Below are 21,209 nucleotides of genomic sequence, written 5' to 3'. Positions count from 1 at the left end.
TATACCAACAGTAAAAATATCAGTGGTTGCCAGTGGGTACAGGTTGGGGAGAGCAATAGAGGGAGCAGAGTTTTTTTTTAGGTCAGTGAAAATACTCTGTATGATAATTTAATATGGATGCCTGTTATTATACATTTTTCCAAACACAAAGAAGGTATAACACCAAGAGTGAATGCTAAGATAAAATATAAATTTTGGGTGATAATGACATATCAATGTAGGTTCATCAACTGTAACAAATGTACCACTATGGTATAGCTGGGGAAGCTATGCATGTGTGGGGGCAGGGCACATACGGGAAATCTGTATCTCTTTCAATTTTTCTGTGAACCTAACACTGCACCAAAAAAATAAAATTTTTAAAAAATAACAATATTAAAGGAAATATTATAAATAATAAAAAAATTTCCTTGTCCCCCTTTATGTCTTCCTCCTGCCTCTACTTATAACCCCAGGAAATAACTGATTCGCTTTCCATCACCCGGGATTAATCTGCATTTTTCAAAGTTTTTTATTAATGGAATAATACAGAATATACATTTTGTCTAACTTTTCACTCAGAATAATTATTTTGTGATTTAGAAGTGTGTCAATAGTTCATTCTGTTCTACTGCTGCATAGTAGAGTAGTATTCCATTGTATGTATATACATATATCACCCTTGAACAACATGAGGGTCAGGAGTGTCAACCCCTGTGTGGTTAAAAATCTAAGTATAATTTTACAGCTGGTGGGCAGTTCTGTAACTATGGATTCTAATCAACTGCAGACTGTATACTACTGTAGTATGTATTTATTGAAATAAATCTGAATATAAGTAGACCCATGAAGTTAAAATCCATGTTGTTCAAGGATCAGCTGTACTACAATTTGCAAAGACTCAATCACATGTTAAAAGGCAGTTGAGTTGATTTCTGTTTCTGGCTATTACAAATAGAGCTACCATGACATCATGTACAAGGATGGCATAGACACATGCTTTCATTTCTCATGGGTAAATAAATGCCTAGGAAGAGAGGGGGTTATATGACAGGTTTATGTTAACCTGTTTAAGACACTGCCAAACTATTTTCCCAAGTATTTATATCATTCTAGATCTCTACCAGCAATCTGTGATAATTTCAGTTGCTCCACACCTTTATCTGTATTTGGTATGGTTATGTTCTAATATTTACACATTTCTATAGGCTTATAGTAGTATCTCTTCATAGTTTTATTATACATTTCCCTAATTAATAATGTTGAGTAACTCTTCATGTGTTTACTTGCCACCATCTATATACCTTCTTTTGGGAAGTGTCTTCAAATCTTTTGCCAACTTGTTTTTAATTTAATTTTACTTGGGGATGTTTATTATTTAGTTTTGAGATTTCTTTATATATTCTGGTTTTAAGATTCTTATCAGATAGGTAATTCATTAATATTTTTCCCTAGACTGTGGACTGTCTTTTCATTCTCTTAGTATCTTCAGAAAAGAATACATTCTTGGGCTTCCCTGGTGGCTTAGTAGTAAAGAATCCACCGGCCAATGCAGGAGACATGGGTTTGATCCCTGATCCAGAAAGATCCCACATGTTGCGGAGCAACTAAGCTCATGCCTCACAACTATTGAGTCTGTGCTTTAGAGTCTGGGAAGCCCGTGCACCTTAGAGCCCATGCTCTGCACCAAGAAAAGCCATGTGGGAACTTAGTTCCCTGACCAGGGATCAAACCTGAGTACTCTGCATTGCAAGGCAGATTCTTAACCACTGTACCACAAGGAAGTCCCAACACCTAAATTTTGTGCGTACTAAGTAGCTTCAGCCAAGTCCAACTCTTTGTAACCTTATGGACTAGGCTGCCAGGCTCCTCTGTCCATGGGATTCCCCAAGCAAGAATACTGGAATGGGTTGCCATGCCCTCCTTCAGGGGATCTTCCCCATCCAGGGATCTAACCCAGGTCTCCCACATTGCAGGCAGATTCTTTACCATCTGAGCCACCAGGGAAGCCCCACTTGAATTTTAGAATCAGCTTAATTTCTACAAGAAAAGTAATAAGGTCTATTAATCTGTATATAAATTTGGAGAGAATTGGCATCTTAGTAATGTTGAGCACTTTAATCCCTAAACATGATATATATCTATGTTAATTCAGGTATTCTTTTATTTCTCTCAACAATATTTTTGTAGTTTTCAGTGCACTGGACTTACATATTTTTGTCTGACTTGCTCCCATGTATTTCAAATTTCTGGTGCTCTTGCAAAAGGCATTTTACAACTTCTATTTCCAAATTTTCATTGTTACGATATATACATATAAATGATCTTTATTGATCTTATCAGGTTTGTTTATTCTGATCTTTCTACACTCACAAAGTTTATGAGCATTTTAGTATTGTTCATCTACAAAAAAGAGAGTTTTGTTCTTCCATTCTAGTGTGGATGTTTTTCCTTTTCTAGTCTTACTGCACTGGCAATGTTGAATAGAAATAGCGAGAACAGACATGTTCCTGATCTTAGAAGAAAGGGATGTAGTCTTTCTCCACTGAATATAATTTTGGCTATAGGGGTTTGGTAGATGCTCCTTAAGATTAAGGAAATCCATTCTATTTCTAGTTTGCTGAGATTTTTATCAGAAATTGATGATGAATTTTGGTAAATGCTTTATTTGTATCTATTGAGATAATTATATGGTGGGCTTATTTATGTTTAAAATTTTTATTTAGTTTTTTAACATGGTGAATCATAATTTTTGATTTTCAAATATTAAACCTACCATGCATTACTTGCATAAACCCTACCCTACTTGGTAAGAACATATTATCTGCTTTATATGCCATTGGATCTGATTTGCTAAAATTTTGTTCTTCATTTCTGCAGCTCTATTAATGAGCTATAGTTTAATGATTTTTAACTTTTGTCTTTGGTTTGGTTTTAGGGCTTATTTTGTTTCATAAAATTAGTTGGACATCAGTCCTTATCCCTCCACTGTCTGAGTTTATGCAAGACTGATATTGTTTCTTACATAAATGCTTCATATAATTCATCAGTGAAAACTTCTGGACTAGAATTTTTATGTGAGTGTGGGAAGGGTTTGATAATTCAATTTCCTTAGTAGATATATAGCTATTCACATTTTGTTTCATTTAGTTACTTAGTTGGTTAGTGTTAGGTACTGTGTGTTTCTCAAGTTATTTGTCCATCTTTCTTCAGTCTTCATTCTGCTGTTAAAAGCCCATCTGGTAAATGGTTCTTTCTCATATTTTGCTTCAAATCTAGACTTTTCTTTTCTTTTTTTTAAACACAATTTCCAGTGCTCTGTTATGATTCTCCATCTGTTCACTTATTATTAGCAGAGTTCCCTTTATGCCAACAAATATATTTATCCTATCTGCTTTAAATCAGTCTCCCTTTTTAATCATTTAATTTCACTGTCAGTTGCTGATTCATAGTGGCTAGGTTTATGCTATTTAATCATCAGCAATACTTACTTTGTAATTAGTTGTCTAAAAATTCTAACATCTGTGTCATTTCAGAGTTAGTTTTCATTTATTGGTCATTTTCTTGACTATGGGTCACTTTTAATTGTTACTTCATAGATCTTGTTGTGTTAGTATCTAGTAAGTTTTAATTGCATACTGGACATTGTACTTAATACGTACACACATCCTGGATTCTTTTATATAGTCTGAAAAGTACTGAACATTTGTTTTAGGAAATAGCTAACTTGGCTAAACTAACACTTAAAACTCCATTTTCCTTTCAATGGACAGCAGTTAAATCTGTGTTGCCTTATTGCGGCCTTTAAGCAGTTCCTTTCTCCTGGGTTGAATGAATCCTCCTGTATATATATAAAGTTCAAGGTTCAATCAAGTATTTGGGTGACATTTGCAAGCAGATGTTTGGGCTCTCCATTCTGTAACTCTCTTCATTCCAGCATATCTCCCATCATTTTATAGCCATTCTGGCATCCTCAATTCTGTCCTTGACTTCTCAAGCCACTAGGACTGTGGTTTTCTGTCTGCCATCTTACCATCCATTGCCATGCAGACTGAAAGGTACACCCAGGATAAAAAGGTACATAAGTGCAAACATGCCCACTATACTTCCTTCTTTAAGAGGTAGAATTTGCTCTACTGTTTTCCTACTTTGGTCACTCTCCTATACTACTAAATAGTTGTTGTATTTTGTCCAGAATGTTCACTTCTTAAGAAGAGTTAATCTGATAAAAGTCATTCCGCTAATGTCAGAAATGAATCCCTCTTGGTCTTTTTACCACTACAGAAATTACCTTTACCATAAAACTACTCCCCTCAAACTAATGTTACTCAAATAATGGTTCTGTATAACACTCTTCAATTATTATTAATAGGTGTTCTGTTGGAAGGAAAGTGGGTTAAATAAAGCTTAGAAATATAGCTTTGCAAAACAAATAGGTTTCTTTACTCCAGGACTTTTAAACACCTTTAATATGCTAGCATACCTTCTATATGCCTAAATGGAATATGCTCAAGATACTGTCTTGAACTTTTTCTTATATAATTAGTAACATTCAGTGATTCATTCAAAAATATTGAGTCCCAAAGAATGGGACTCCAGTACAATTCTTTTTAAGCTTCAGTTCACTATCCCTTTTTAAACACATCTAATTTCAGGGTCAGTCACTGATTCCTAGTGGCTAGGTTTATGCTATTTAATCATCACTAATACTTTGTAATCATCATATCTATACAGTAAGGATGCTGTTATGAGAAAAGTAAGATAAAAGTAGAGATGCAGCAATCATTAACTTACATGGAGTAGATAAAAATACATGAAATTGCCTAGTATGGTGTCTAGCATAGATTAGTAGCCTGATAAATGTTTTGTTCCTTAAGTGTTTTTTTTACTTTCTTTTGCCTATTAAGTCAGTGATTACAAGATTCATCAGCGATTGAATGACTATAGTTATCAGGCCAAATGCAGTCAGAAGCCCATTTTGTATAGTCTAAAAGCTAAAAATCTTTTTAACATTATTAAAGGACTATTTTTTAAAAAGGAGAAAAACATGTGAAAGAGACCTTATATAGCTCAAAAAGCCTAAAACATTTGCTATTTGGCTTTTTACAGAAAGCGTTTGCTGACTTCTGAGATATAGTCTAATCCTTGTAGTAATCTAAAATAAGCAGCATAGTAAAATTCATTTTACTTAGTTATATTTAATTAATTTATTTATATATTTATTTTATTATGTTCATTTTAATTATATGCTCGGAAGTCCTATTTTTTTTTTTAATTAAAATCAGTATTTTATTGGTTTTCTAAATTTTTGAAGGATTAATTCATATCTTACCTTTTCTCCTTTTATACCACTACAGTCACACTTTGATCCTGGAGAACACCCATAGCAAGCCTATAAGGAAGAAGAAGTGGGAGCAAAATCATTAAATACGAACCTAAAAACCAGATTCTGACTATGGCTCAGATGAATTCAACAATCCAAACTTTTAAAGCAACTACCATAAAATATCTAAAAGGATAAATACTAAACTATAAACAATGTTTATCTCTGAGGAATCATCCATCTTTTATTGTATACATTTCTGTTTGAACTCTTTAACATGAGAAAATACAATAGTATAAAGTGAAAGAGTCTTTTTAAAAATGAAAAAAAATCCATACAACGTCCCTTTAATATAATTTTCAGCTCTAAGGAACTCCTTTTTTCTCTTAACATCGCTTGTAAGAAATTACCTCTCAATCTATGTTAGCAAAGACTTTGGCAACTAGCCAAAGATGACTGCCACTTAAAGTCCCTTGATTTTCTGCATTCATTAGCAATCAGGGAGCATGAAATATATACTACCTTTTACCACATTTCTTTCCTTTGCTTCCACTCTTTCATCACTAGTAGCTTAGTCTCTAATACCTCCAAGCTTTACTTCAGATGCTGTTCCCAGAGCCTAGGTGTCTTAAACAGCTACTACTAACAAGTTCATTCACTCATACTAGGAACTTAAGTCCTGGAGCCAGAAAAATATCCTTCTCCAAAATAAGAACCTATAGGACAAGAAGACAACAGATGATGTCTGCCATTTAGAACTATCCTTTACTCTTGCATGAAGTTGAACTGCTTAGAAAAACAAATAGTAATTAGTTTAACATATGTAGATAGTTCACCATTCATGTAAAATAAGGGGTTATGCTCCTCATCAAAAAAAAGACATTTTTATGTGATATAAATGTGTAAATGAATGTTTATAATGTTCAGCCTTGGGAGGCTATGATTTAAAATGTACCGTAGCCTCCTTCCCAACATTCCATGCTTTCCTTTACTCCAGTCATTACCATAGTACCTTCCCCAATTCTTATCAAAGTCCTAACCTTGTCCTTCTAAAACTCCTAACACACTCAGTCACAACTAGAAGCCACTCTCATGCTAAAACTCCTTTTCCTAATTATAACAGCAAATAATAATGACTTGATATTGGGGGAAATCTCTCACTCACATTGCAAAAAGCTGTTTCAATAAAAGATGTGCATTTGACATTTCTAATGAAACTGTTTTATGTCCATAATTATTCATAGGTGATTAAGTTATACATTCTGGTTTTAGTGTTATGTGTCAACTACATTACAGGTTAAATAGACTTATTCAGACTTACTTATTCATCAAACATAAATTGAGCATTATAAGAAGTCAGAAAACACGTTAGGTGTTAATACTGAATAAGGCACAGCTCATTCCAACATATATAACTAATTCAACAAATACATATTGATCACCTGTTATGTGCCAGCCACTTGGTTATGTTAGATGCAGGTAGTAATACAAAGACAGTATATCACTGCTCTCTAATGGGTAGGATAATCCCATACATAAATATTACATTACAATGTATCAGGAACAGATGTTAATTTAAGATATTTAGTAGTGTTTTGTGCAAACATGAATTCTAGATTCCAAAGTAAAACTTAAAAATTTTAGAGTTTATTGATTCATGAGAGTGGTTATAGTCTCTGAATTAGACTGTGCATATTAACAGCTTTCAATTACCTGCATTAATGGAGGAGTAAAGGATAGTGATAATAAAAAATGATTGTAAATCTAAGAATTAATCTTTGACTTTGAAGTGTATGTCTGCATTTTAAACATAAATATATTTGTATAGATTTTTGGTTCTGTAAGTAAAAGGTGGTATAACATTCTATTGTCATCTTTCATTAACAGTTCTTTTTATGTATTATCTGTATGTTATATATTATATATGTATATATTTATAATACTGCATGTGTGTGTGTGTTAGTTGCTCAGTCGTGTCCTACTCTCTGTGACCGCATGGACTGTAGCCCACCAGGCTCATCTATCCATGGAATTTCCCAGGCAAGAGTGCTGGAGTGGGTTGTCATTTCCTTTTCTAGGGGATCTTCCTGACTCAGGGATCAAACTTGGGTCTCTCGAATTGCAGGAAGATTCTTTACCATCTGAGCCACCAGGGAAGCCCATAATACTGAATATTTTCACTTATATGTGGAATCCAAAAAAGTAAAACGAACTAGTATATATAGCAAAAAAGGAAATAAACTCAGATATATTAAACAAATCAGTAGTTACCAGTGGAGGGAAAGAAGCGGGGAGAAGGGACATAGAGATGGGGATTAAGAAGTATGAGCTACTATGTATCAAATAAATAAGCTACTAGTATATATTGAACAACACAAGGAATATAGCCAATATTTTTAAACAACTATAAATGCAGTATAAATTTTAAAATTGTGAATCACTAGGTTGTACACCTGAAACTTATATTGTAAATCAACTATAGCACAGTTAAAATTTTTTTTAATTAAAGGAGTTCTACCTTTTTAAAATACAAACTAAGTTCTTGAAAATAATTCAAAGCAACAACCTAATAGGATTTAATCAATATGGAGAAGATAGTATGCAACTTGTCTTTATAATTGCACTTCTGACTTTTCAGTATCCAACAATATCCTTCAACTTATAATATAATTTATAAACAAACAATAAAACTTTAGTCATGCATGCCATTTTGGAAGTGATTTTATACAAAGTTTTTCTAAAAATTAATAATCTCATTATTTTGCACTTCTTTATAACTTAACATGTGGTTATACTTTAGAGAGGTCACTACTTAAAACATTTGGTGGCTACAGAAGAATCTGCTTGAATTCAACTTGAAATTTTAATTTATATTCTATTTATTCCACCTAGGTTATGAAAATGACTCCAGTACTCAGTTCAAGAAACAAAAGGAAACTGTAATACACAAACCAACCACTAGATGCCACTTTTCTTACAGTTATAACCGTGATGCTCACAAGGAAATAGCTTCAATTTGACATCTGTTTAATGGAACAATTTATTTTTTATCAATATCTACTAATACTGATTAAATGCTTAATAAGAACCAAGCACAATATTAGGGCTCAGTTGTACAAAAAATAAATGGGTGCTGCTTTTAAGGAACTTCCAATCTAGTAAAACAAAATAAATCAGGCCCAAGCAAATGAAAAGAATACTTAATATAATGCAATAATGATATAGCAGACAACAGGAAGAGAAAAAGCTCCAAGATGCAACAAATATAACCTGATTTTACCTCAGGAACTGATTCACTACGTGACTACAGATAAGTCATTCCTATACCCTAGAGTTCATGTTTCTCTTTGGTAAAATCATAGGGATAGACAATATAATATCTTTAGGTATTTTCCAGATTTTATAGTCTGTGACTCAGTAAGATTGACCAAGTGAAAATGAGTTGTATAATCAATAATTGTTATCAAACTTAAGAGACTTCCTTTGAACTTGGGAGTGTTCCTAATGTCTCTGCAGAAAATTTAAGTAGCTCCACTCCAATGTTTTAAAATGTAGTAGAAATATATCTAGAGGAAAATGGCCATGCTAAGCAATAAAATTATAGTACAAATTTTTGTGAACAAAAAACAATATTAAGTACCTCAGTCTAAAGGACTTCTTAAGTCCATAGGGGAAAAGTACTATAGGAGTTAAGTTAAAAAAAATACTTTCAAAAACTGTGGAAAAACTATTCTACAAAGTCACTGAAGACTGTTGAAGCAAGAAAACCAGTGCAACTATAGCAATGTTGTACACTTTTTAGTGTGGGAGATAATAATAAAAAGTAAAAAAGAATTTTTATTATCACATAATAAAACATATCATGAAGATACAATAATTAAAACAGTATGGTATTTCTCAAAGAATAGGCAGCTCAATTATCCAAAATACAAACACCAGAAACAGATACACAGACACACACACATTTACTATATGATAAAAGCTGGAATATGAGATAGATAGGTCTTCCCTGTAGCTCAAATGGTAAAGAATTTGCCTGCAATGCAGGAGACCTGGGTTCAATCCCTGGGTTGGGAAGATCCTCTGGAGAAGGGAATGGCAACCCACTCCAGTATTCTTACCTGGAGAATCCTATAGAGAGGAGCCTGGTGATTTTTATGGTCTGTGGGATCATAAAGAGTTGGACACAACTGAGTGGCTAACACTATTATGAAATAGATGTAAAAATAATGGGCTGTTAACCTTGATGCTGGGCAATATAAAAAAACAATAAATTTAGATTTCAGGTTTCTACAGTAAAAAAAAAATAAGAAATGAGTTTAAAAGTATAAATAAAAGCAAACTTCTGTATGCATTAGGATCATTTATAAAACCTCACAAAAATTCAGATACTAGGACCCCATCCTAAAGATTTTGTTTCAGTAAGCTTGAGGTTGGCTATCAGAACCTAAAATTCTAAACATTTCTAGGTGATTTTGCTTCAGATGTTCTGAGATATATACTGCAAAATAATGGCACAGAGAAATAATATACCAATAATGGAGTTAGGTATCAAGACAGTTTTTAAAAAAACTTTTATGCTTGAAAAGAATGTAAAAATATCTTAAAAACCTCAAAGAGAAGCACAATAGGATTTATCAGGCCAAAATCTAAGGGGAAAAAACTCCAATAAACTGACCATAGAAACTACTTTTGCCCCAAGGGCATTTACCAGACTTGGAGAATTTGAGATTCTTGTTTTTAGTGTAAGGGAGAACCATATACAAAATAACCCCAGAGAATTTTAAGAAAAAGATACTTTGGATCTCAACAAAGAAGAAAAAGGGGAAAAGATCTTTGAAAAACTATAACCACAAGCTGGCCATTGTACAGATTTGCAATTCAAGTTAGCATTTAGCTGGGTGGCCCACTAACTTCAAACTGTAAATTTTTTTAGAGTGGACTCAAACTGCTTCAACCTCCTAGAGTCTGGACAGAAATGCATATAAATCCTATGCAGAAGAGCATGTGTGTATGCTTAGCAGTGTCCAACTCTTTGCTACCCTATGGACCATGAACTGTAGCCTGCCAGGCTCCTCTGTCCATGGGATTCTTCAGGCAAAAACACTTGAGTGGGTTGCATTTCCTCCTCAGGCATCTTCCTAACTCAGAGAGGCCACGTCTCCTGCACTGGCAGGCAGATTCTTCGCCACTGTGCCACCTGGGAAGCCGAAAGAAGAGCATATGTTCATATTAAACTTCAGAGAATTAAAAAAATCCTTTTTGAGAGGAAAATAAGTGCTCACATTCAAAAATCACTAAGCATACAAGGAGGCAAAATACCATAAGCAAAAATCAGGAGAAACATGTCATAGCAGAAACTACTCAGCAAAGATTTCAAATATTAGAATTATTAGAAACAAAATACATAGTGACTATTTTTACAATGATGAAAGATTTTTAACTTTAAGACAATAAAAGGACCAGGAAATCATGTAAAAAAGGTAGCAGCTAAACTGAAATATAAATTCTAAAAGTAAAACTGTGATATTTAAAACTCAGTGAATTAGCTTCACAGCAGACTAGATAACAGCTGAAGATAAACTTAGTAAAGTTAAAACAATTAAAGTGAAAAGGAATGATCTATAATGTAACATGGAGATGAAACATATGGGAAATGTAAAAGAATAGTTAACAGACATGGAAGAAAGAGTGAGGTAGTATAGCAAACAGGTAATTTGGGTTATAGAAAGAAGAGGTGAAAGAGGGAAACAGGCAGAGCCAATAGTAGAGATAATGGTGGAAAGTTTTTAAGAACTAATTAAAGACATCTGTGAGTCTAGAAGTCTAGCATATCCAATGGAAGAAAAACCAAACTCCAAACTAGATGCAAAGTAGGGTTACTTCAGAATATAAAGCCAAAAAGAACAAAAAAGCCCTTAAAAGCATCAATAAAGATGCTTCAATATAAACTGCCTTCAAAAAGGTGACATTTAATTTACAGATAAGTTCTCAGACATTCAACAGAAGACAGAATACCATGAAATTTCATCTTTAATATGCAGAAAGAAAACTGTCAACCCATAGTTTATACCCAGTGAAAATATCTTTCAAGAACAAGATAAAAATACAAGCATTTCTAGACAAACAGAAACTGAGAAAGAATGCCCCTAGCAGGACCTCACAAAAGGAAATTTAAACCTTTTGAATATCTTCTCCTGTGTAAGAAAGGAAATACAAATGAAACGGAAGCTTTAACATACAAAATGGAAATAAGAGAAGAAGTAATACACTTGTGGTTGAATTTTAAAAAATACTAATTATAAAACAAAATTATAAAAATAGATGCAGTGCTCAAAAATACAGTACTAACAGAAAAACAGTGATAAAACAATATAAGTCAGGAGAGGATGAGTGAAGTTAAAGATCCTAATGTCCTTGTAACTGTAAAAAACAAATATGGACATTGATTACTTTAGACTTTGGTATGATAAGCATAGAATTCTAATTTCTAGGATAAACATTAAAAGAAGCCAAGTTTTCCAAATTATTAGAGAAAGGACAATACTAAAATCCAAAACAAGACAAAAGAGAAAGACAGAAACAGAAAGTGCTATCTTAGAAAAGACAATACAATGGCACACTGTGATGAAATAATCAGACATATCTGGAATATGGTACATTATAGAAAAAAACTAAGATGGACTATTCAAAAACTCAGTGCCATGCCATGAGAGAGACGACTTTGTAAATGAGAGCTTGAGGAACTCTATGAATCATCGCCCTAAGGAAACAACAGCAAATGATGAAACTCGGGGGAAAAAAAATTCTGGATATTGCCTGAAAAACCTACAGCAAATGAAGAAACACTTATTCAAAAAAATTTACTAAATTTCAGTGTGAATAGAAAGGATGTATGGCATTTTAGCCATGACACACTCCTTTCCTCTCCTCCTGCCCTGCTGAGTTTGAAAAAAGCTCCACACAAGGTGGGAAGCAGACTTGAATGCAGAGCTCCTTCTCCCCCCATCACCCAGTTGAGCATTACAGTAATGCCCAGTTCCAAACTACAGAAGCTCTACTCCAAGCAAGCACAGTTGAGAGTTCTGTGATTCTTGTCTTTCACACAGTCTCAACTCATAAGATAAAAGATCTAACCTCTGGCATGGCAGGCTAAGAGTACTGGACTCAGTCACTCACAGAACAAAGGCTGATGCTAGTGTAATCAAGCTGAGGAGACCAGATGTTACTGTCCTTCTCAGTGCCCTGTTCACATTGCAGGGTGTCACTAAAAAAAAGAGGGTCACTGCTTCTGCCATCAGTTCTGGAGCAGTCACAGAGATTTTGCGTGGATGAGTCAGTTGACAGGTAGTTCAGTTCAGTTCAGTCACTTAGTCGTGTCTGACTCTTTGCGACCCCATGACACAGCACACCAGGCCTCCCTGTCCATCACCAACTCCTGGAGTTTACTCAAACCCATGTCCTTCGAGTCAGTGATGCCAACCAGCCATCTCATCTTCTGTCATCCCCTTCTCCTCCTGACCCCAACCCTTCCCAGCATCAGGGTCTTTTCCAATGAGTCAGCTCTTCACATCAGGTGGCCAAAGTACTGGAGTTTCAGCTTCAGCATCAGTCCTTTCAATGAACACCCAGGACTGATCTCCTTTAGGATGGACTGGTTGGATCTCCTTGCAGTCCAAGGGACTCTCAAGAGTCTTCTCCAACACCACAGTTCAAAAGCATCAATTCCTTGGCGCTCAGCTTTCTTCACAGTCCAACTCTCACATCCCTACATGACCACCGGAAAAACCATAGACGGACCTTTGTTGGCAAAGTAATGTCTCTGCTTTTTAATATGCTATCTAGGTTGGTCATAACTTTCCTTCCAAGGAGTAAGTGTCTTTTAATTTCATGGCTGCAATCACCATCTGCAGTGATTTTCGAGACCCTGTTTCCACTGTCTCCCCATCTATTTCCCATGAGGTGATGGGACCTGATGCCATGATCTTAGTTTTCTGAATGTTGAGCTTTAAGCCAACTTTTTCCACTCTCCTCTTTCACTTTCATCAAGAGGCTCTTTAGTTCCTCTTCACTTTCTGCCTTAAGGGTGGTGTCATCTGCATATCTGAGGTTATTGGTATTTCTCCCGGCAGTCTTGATTCCAGCTTGTGCTTCTTCCAGCCCAGTGTTTCTCATGATGTACTCTGCATATAAGTTAAATAAGCAGGGTGACAATATACAGCCTTGACGTACTCCTTTTGCTATTTGGAACCAGTCTGTTGTTCCATGTCCAGTTCTAACTGTTACTTCCTGACCTGCATATAGGTTTCTCAAGAGGCAGGTCAGGTGGTCTGGTATTCCCATCTCTTTCAGAATTTTCCAGTTTATTGTGATCCACACAGTCGAAGGCTTTGGCATAGTCAATAAAGCAGAAATAGATGTTTTTCTGGAACTCTCTTGCTTTTTCAATGATTCAGCAGATGTTGGGAATTTGATCTTTGGTTCCTCTGCCTTTTCTAAAACCAGCTTGAACATCTGGAAGTTCACGGTTCACATATTGCTGAAGCCTAGCTTGGAGAATTCTGAGCATAACTTTTCTAGCGTGTGAGATGAGTGCAATTGTGCGGTAGTTTGAGCATTCTTTGGCATTGCCTTTCTTAGGGATTGCGGTGAAAACGGACCTCTTCCAGTCCTGTGGCCACTGCTGAGTTTTCCAAATTTGCTGACATATTGAGTGCAGCACTTTTACAGCATCATCTTTTAGGATTTGAAACAGCTCAACTGGAATTCCATCACCTCCACTAGCTTTGTTCATAGTGATGCTTTCTAAGGCCCACTTGACTTCACATTCCAGGATGTCTGGCTCTAGGTGAGTGATCACACCATCATGATTATCTGGGTTGTGAAGATCTTTTTTGTACAGTTCTTCTGTGTATTCTTGCCACCTCTTCTTAATATCTTCTGCTTCTGTTAGGTCCATTCAATTTCTGTTCTTTATCGAACCCATCTTTGCATGAAATGTTCCCTTGGTATCTCTAACTTTCCTGAAGAGATCTTTAGTCTTTCCCATTCTGTTGTTCTTCTCTATTTGTTTGCCCTGATTGCTAAGGAAGGCTTTCTTATCTCTCCTTGCTATTCTTTGGAATTCTGCATTCAAATAGGAATATCTTTCCTTTTCTCCTTTGCTTATAACTTCTCTTTTCACAGCTATTTGTAAGGCCTCCTCAGACAACCATTTTGCCTTTTTACATTTCTTTTCCATGGGGATGGTCTTGATCCCTGTCTCCTGTATAATGTCATGAACCTCTGTGCATAGTTCATCAGGCACTCTGTCTATCAGATCTAGTCCCTTAAATCTATTTCTCACTTCCACTGTATAGTCATAAGGGATTTGATTTAGGTCATACCTGAATGGACTAGTGGTTTTCCCTACTTTCTTCAATTTAAGTCTGAATTTGGCAATAAGGAGTTCATGATTTGAGCCACAGTCAGAAAGAGTTGACAGGTAGGGAGACCATAAAAACAAAGATCTCTGAAGGTCTCCCTAAAGGAACTGACATTACCTGGAACAAATGTGGGGAAATTTAAACCAAAGGGCACTCTCAAAAACAACAGAAATTTTGGTGGCAAGCAATTAAGAAGAAGCAGTTAGCTTCATGCGAACAAGTCAAACCACAGATCAGCTACAATTTACCAAAGATAACTGGAGAAAGAGAAAAATAAGAAGAGAATCCCTGAGATTAGAAGAAGTCTCAGAGATTTGGCTTCAAAGATTAACTTCTGAAACAGGCCCAAAATTAACTGGAGAAAATTAACTCAGGACCTGGAGCAATGCATGCCCAAAGACACTGTCAAAAACAGTACAGCTACTAGTAAGTAATCAGTGAAGGTTTATAGCTGGGTAAGATACCAACGAAAGAAATCACCTTAAGAGAAAGAGCAGGGAAAAAAACCATCAAAGAGAACCCTGATAAATATACAGTAATATCAAGGTGACTGTGAACATGTCTAAGGCTACAACCTTTGGGTAGTGACATCAGATGCTGTACCATGTGGGGAAAAAGAGACCTCAATCAAATAGTCTAGCAAACTCGTTGAAAAAATGGACAAGCCCTGGAAAGGAGGAGAATCAATAATCAGACTGGCTAAAATACATTACCTAAAATGTCCACATTTCAACAAAAGACAGTAAGGCACATAAAGAAACAAGAAAGTATCCCATACAAAAGGGGAAAAAAACAAGCAATAGAACTATTTATCACAGGGCTGAGATGATGAAATTAGTGCACAAAAACTTCAAAGCACCCATTATACAAATATGTTCAAAGAATTAAAGGAAACAATGTTTAAAGAAGTAAAGTATAATGATAATATCTCAACTAATAGATAATATCAATAAAGAAACATACTTAAAAGAACAAATGGAATTCTGGAATTGAAAAATAAAACTAAAAAGAAAAATTCATTAGAAGGGCTCAACAGTATATTTGAACTGGTAGAAGAAACAATCAATGAACTTTAAAATAGATAGATAACAATCATGCAACCTGAACAGCAGGAAGGAAAACGAGGAAGAAAAATAAACAGAACCTCAGAGAAGTATAGGGCATCATCGAGGGCACCATCTTATATGTAATGAGAGTAACAGAAAGAGGAGACAGAAAAAGTAGGAGAAAAAATAATAGAAGAGGACTTCCCTAGTGGTCCAATGGTTAAGAGTCCACCTGTCAATGCAAGGGACACAGGTTCAATTCCCAGTCCAGGAAGATCCCACATGCCACAGGGCAACTAAGACCACTAGCCACAACTACAGAGCCCGTGTGCCACAACAACTGAAGCCCTCATGCTCTAGAGCCCATGCTTTGCCACAAAAAAAGCCACCACAATAAGATGTCTGCACATGGCAATTTAAAGAGTAGCGCCTGCTTGCCACGACTAGAGAAAAGCCTGTGCACAGCAACAAACACCCAACACAGCCAAGAAAAAAAAGAGAAGAAATAATGGGTAAAAATGAACTATATACATAATATCATGGTAAAAATATTCAAAAACAAGGACAATGAAAAAGTCTTGAAAGCAGCAAGAGAAAAATGGCATCCTCTAGCATTGAATTCCAGAAAGATTAACAAATATTGTCTCCGAAACAACAGATACCCGAAGACAGTAGATGGCATATAAAAGTACTCAAAGACAAAAACTATTAACCAAGAATCTTATATCCAGCAAAGCTATCTTTGGAACACAAAGGTGAAAGAAAGACATTCCCAGATAAACAAAAGCAAACAGATTTTATTGCAATCAGATATGCTCTACAAAAACTATGATAGGAAATTGTTCATGCTGAAAAAAAGTGAATCCAGACAGTAATTTGAAGCCACAGGAAAAAAGAAAAGGAATGTTGTTATACACAACTATATAATTGTAAGGGCTCCCCACATGGGTCAGTGGTAAAGAATCCACCTGAAATGCAGGGGATGTGGGTTCAATCCCCCCTGGGTTGGGAAGATCACCTGGAGACAGGAATGTCAACCCACTCCAGTGTTCTTGCCTGGAAAATTCCATGGACAGAAGGGCCTGATGGGCCACAGTCCATGGAGTCGCAAAGAGCTGGGCATGACTAAGCAACTGAGCACAGCACAGCACATATAACTGTAAAGGGCAGTAAAAACACATATTTCTATATCTTTCTTCTCTTAACTGACTTAAAAAGCAATTACATAAAACATGTGGTATAATGGGTTGGGCCTATAACATATAGAAAGGTAACATATTTGACAATAATATAACTAAGGAGGCTGTGAGAGCAAAGTATTGAAATAATTTATAACAGATAATAATGTGAATTCAAATGAACAAAAAAACCCAGAAAAGTTAAATAAGAAGTTCAGTATAACAAACTACATAGCCTTCCTTTCCTTGCTTTTCTCAGTTTCTTTAAAGACATAAAGTTATACAACATTCTAATTTCAATTAAAATATTTTATTTTTAAGTTTCTAACATACAAAGATGTAATATGTATAATAACAGGAGGAGGAAAAGAGAATAAAGCACCATAGAAGTAATATTTCTATATTTTACTGGAATTCAGTTGCTATATTTTAAGTAGATTATGATAGGTTATGATACCCATGATAAGCCCTAGAGCAACCATAAAGAAAACTAAAAAAAAAGCAGTGAAGAAAAACATTAAAGAAAATTTTGTATTTAACTAGAAAATATCCACTCAGAAAAGAAGGTAATAAAAGAGGAATAGAGGAAGAAGAAAACAGCAACATGGATGAGAAATACAGAAAACAAAAAGTAAAATGGCAGACAAAATCCAATCATATCAATAATAACATTGAATGTGAATGGATTAAACAAGCCAATCAAAATTCAGAGATTTTCAGACTATATAAAAAAGCAAGATCCAATGATGTCTACAGGAGAAAACATTAGATCAAAACATACAAAAAGACTGAATATAAAACAATGGAAATAATACAATCACCCAAACAGCAACAGAAATGGACTGAATATTTGTTCCCAGAAATGGACTAAATATTTGTTCCCTATCCCTACAAATTCATGTTGAGATGCCAATTCCAATGTTATGATATTTAGAGGTGAGGCTTTGTGGAGATACTTAGATCATGAGGGTATGGTCCTCATGAGTAGGATTAGTTTCCTTATAAGAAGAAGCCAAAGGGCACCCAACCCTCTTTCTGTCATGTGAGGATACAAGAAGTCAGCAGTTTGCAACATGGGCTCTCTCCAGAACATGACTATGCTGGCAGCTTAATATGGAAATCCAATCCTCCAGAAATGTGAGAAATATATTCCTGCTGTTTATAAGCCACCTAATTTGTGGTAGCTCAATTTCCTGGGTAGCTCAGCTAATAAAGAATCTGCCTGTAATGCTGGAGACCCTGGTTTGATTCCTGGGTTGGGAAGTTCCCCTGGAGAAGGGATAGGCTACCCACTCCATTCTTGGGCTTCCCTGGTGACTCAGATGGTAAAGAGTCCACCTGCCAATGCAGAAGATGTGGGTTTGATCCCTGGGTTGGGAAGATTCCCTGGAGAAAGGAATGGCAACCCAATCCAGCATTCTTGCCTGGAGAAATCCCATGGACAGAGGAGCTTGGCAGGCTACAGTCCACGGGGTCACAAAGTCAGACACAACTGAGTGAGTAAGCACAGCACAGTTTGTGGTCTTTTATCATACAGCACAAACTAAGATAGCAACCATAACAAAGCTGTAGTGGATATACTAACAGACAAAATATATAATAAAACAAAAAACATTACTAGAGATAAAAAAGGGCATTTTATAATGATAAAAGAGTCAACATATCAGAAAGACATTACAAGTAGAAACATAGATGCACCTAGCAAAAGAACCCCAAAATACAAGAAACAAAAACTGACAAGTTAGAAACAGACAATTCAACAATAGCTGGATTGTCTTCAATAATGGATAAAATAGCAAGGCAGAAAATCAACAAGGAAATAGAGGACTTGAACAACAACATAAATCAGCTAGACCTAACAGACATCTATTCAACCCTCTACCTGAGAAGAGTATAATGCACATTCTGAGGGCGAGGGTGGGATGATATGGGAGAATGGCATTGAAACATGTAAATTATCATATGTGAAATGAATCGCCAGTCCAGGTTCAATGCATGATACAGGTGCACTGGGATGACCCAGAGGGATGGGATGAGGAGGGAGGTGGGAGAGGGGTTCAGGATGGGGAACACATGTACATCCATGGCAGATTCAAGTCTATGTATGGCAAAACCAATACAATGTTGTAAAGTAAAAAAAAAAAAAAAAAAAAGAATGAATAGGACATTCTCCAGGATAGCTTATATGCTAAGTCTTATAAAATCAACTTTTTATAATAAAAGTAAAAGAACTGAAATCAAAGTATGTTTTTCCATGACAATGGAATGAAATTATAAATGAATAACAGGGAAAATTGGAATATTTACAATAATGCAGAAAATAAACAAATTGTTCCAAATTAACCTTTGGGTCAAAAGAGAAATAACAGGTTATATTAGTACTCTTATGAAAAAAATTTTTTAAATACCAGAAAATATGACAGCATATGAAATGCATTTAAAACTGCTTATAAGAAAATTTATAGGAGTAAATGACTATATTAAAAAAGATGTCAAGTCAATAAACTAATTTTCCACCTTTAGACTCAGCAATTCCACACCCAGATATATGCCTAAGCAAAAGAGAAACAAAACACAAACACATACATGAATGTTCATAGTAGTATTCACAATTGCCTAAAAACTATTGAAAAAAAATGTCCATCAACTGATAGACTTGTAGGTAAAATGAAATATATGTGTCTGGTGGAATATTATTTGGCAATGAAGAGGAATGAAGTACCGATGCATACTACAAACATGGATGAACTTTGAAAACATTATGCTAAATGAAAGAAGCCAGACACCAAAGACCACATGTTGCCTGACTCTATTTACATGAAATGTCCAGAGTAGACAGCCCTCTAGAAACAGCAACTAGATTGGCAGTTACCTAGGTCTGGGTGGTTGCAGAGTCATTGGGAGTGTGGATTTCTTTTGGGGTTGACAAAAATGAATTTGAGTGATTGTTGTACAACTTTGTAAATGTTCAAAAAACCCACTGAATTGTGAACTTTAAGTGAACAAATTGTATGTAAATTATCTCGGTGAAGCTGTTAACAATCAGTGTCATAAAATAAAATGTGAGAAAACCACTCTGTCAAAAACTGTGAAGGGTCTGAGATTTTTCTTTGCTCAGAAGCAAACAAGTTAGCCTGACATAGTTTCATGGATGCTGTCAGAAAATACAAAACTTTTTTGACCAGAGACAACACATAATTTATTACTTACAGGAACAGCCTAGGCTTCCCTGAGTCCCAGTTCCCACAGGCTGACATGAAGAGGACAAGATAATGCCTTCACATACACATTATTGTCACAAGAAATAAATCGAGTGTTCAGGGATCCTGCATATTTTATAATGGGAAGCAAGCTTTCTTGACAATTGCTCTGAGATTTTATTGTTACTACACTGGACAGGAAAGAAATCTGGATTTCACTCCAAAGGGAGATACTATCTTTATTTTCCAAGGTGTTCACTATATAAATATCCTTGAAAAGATCCATGGAAAATTTTATTCCAACCCATCCCATACTTTTAGAAACTTAATTCCAGATTTTTAAGAACTTTTAAAAACTTAAGAAAACAAATGTCATACATGAACAGCTCTGAAATGTTTTTAGGACCATCTGAATATGACTTGACTATTAAACTATACTTTAAAATCGTTAACTTTTTTAAGTGTGACAATGATGTGCTCTTTTCAGTATAATGTTCTTTTCCTCTGCTAAGGCATGAAACATGCTGAGATATTCAGGCTTATAATATCATGATGTCTGAAAATTATTTCTGAATCATTTAGAAAAAGTGCGTACACAGACAGATTTTTTTTAAAGTCACTAAGTGGACTTATATAATCATTAGATACACGCACACACAGATGTTAGAGATAACACAAAAATATAAAGCAAATATGGCAAAATGATAGGTATTGAATCTAGAGGGAAAATACACTTGTAATTCATTAAAATTTATTTCAGCTTTTTGAAATTATTGTTATTAAAAAGTTAGGTTTGAAAAAAAATAAAAATTTAGGTTTGTAAGTACACTGTTTAAAAAATACTCAAGAGGCAAGTATTCTCAGACTGCAGAAAACTGGGTAAACTGCAACACGTATGCTATTTTGGACACTAAAAACAAAGTTACAAGAAAAGATTCAGAGAAGATGAGAAAAGTTATACAAATAATAAAGAAAACTTATATAGCTATGTTCAGCTCAGTTCAGTCACTTAGTCGAGTCCGACTCTTTGCGACCCCATGGACTGCAGCACGCCAGGC

At 35.2% G+C, this 21,209-nt stretch overlaps 1 protein-coding gene across 1 annotated transcript in view; it reads right to left on the bottom strand.

Moving 5' to 3' along the window:
- The window catches only part of COL4A5 (collagen type IV alpha 5 chain), a 239,754-nt gene that overhangs the window by 121,650 nt on the left and 96,895 nt on the right, over positions 1–21,209 (bottom strand). The window contains exon 2 of the mRNA XM_061135980.1: positions 5,312–5,371. Coding sequence (XP_060991963.1) covers positions 5,312–5,371 — 60 coding nt within the window. The remainder of the gene's footprint in view (positions 1–5,311; positions 5,372–21,209) is intronic.

This window comes from Dama dama, chromosome X, assembly GCF_033118175.1.
Source record: "Dama dama isolate Ldn47 chromosome X, ASM3311817v1, whole genome shotgun sequence".
Classification (NCBI taxonomy): Eukaryota; Metazoa; Chordata; class Mammalia; order Artiodactyla; family Cervidae; genus Dama; species Dama dama.
The sequence above is the reverse complement of the archived record's forward strand: the minus strand, read 5'-3'. Positions and strand labels throughout refer to the sequence as shown.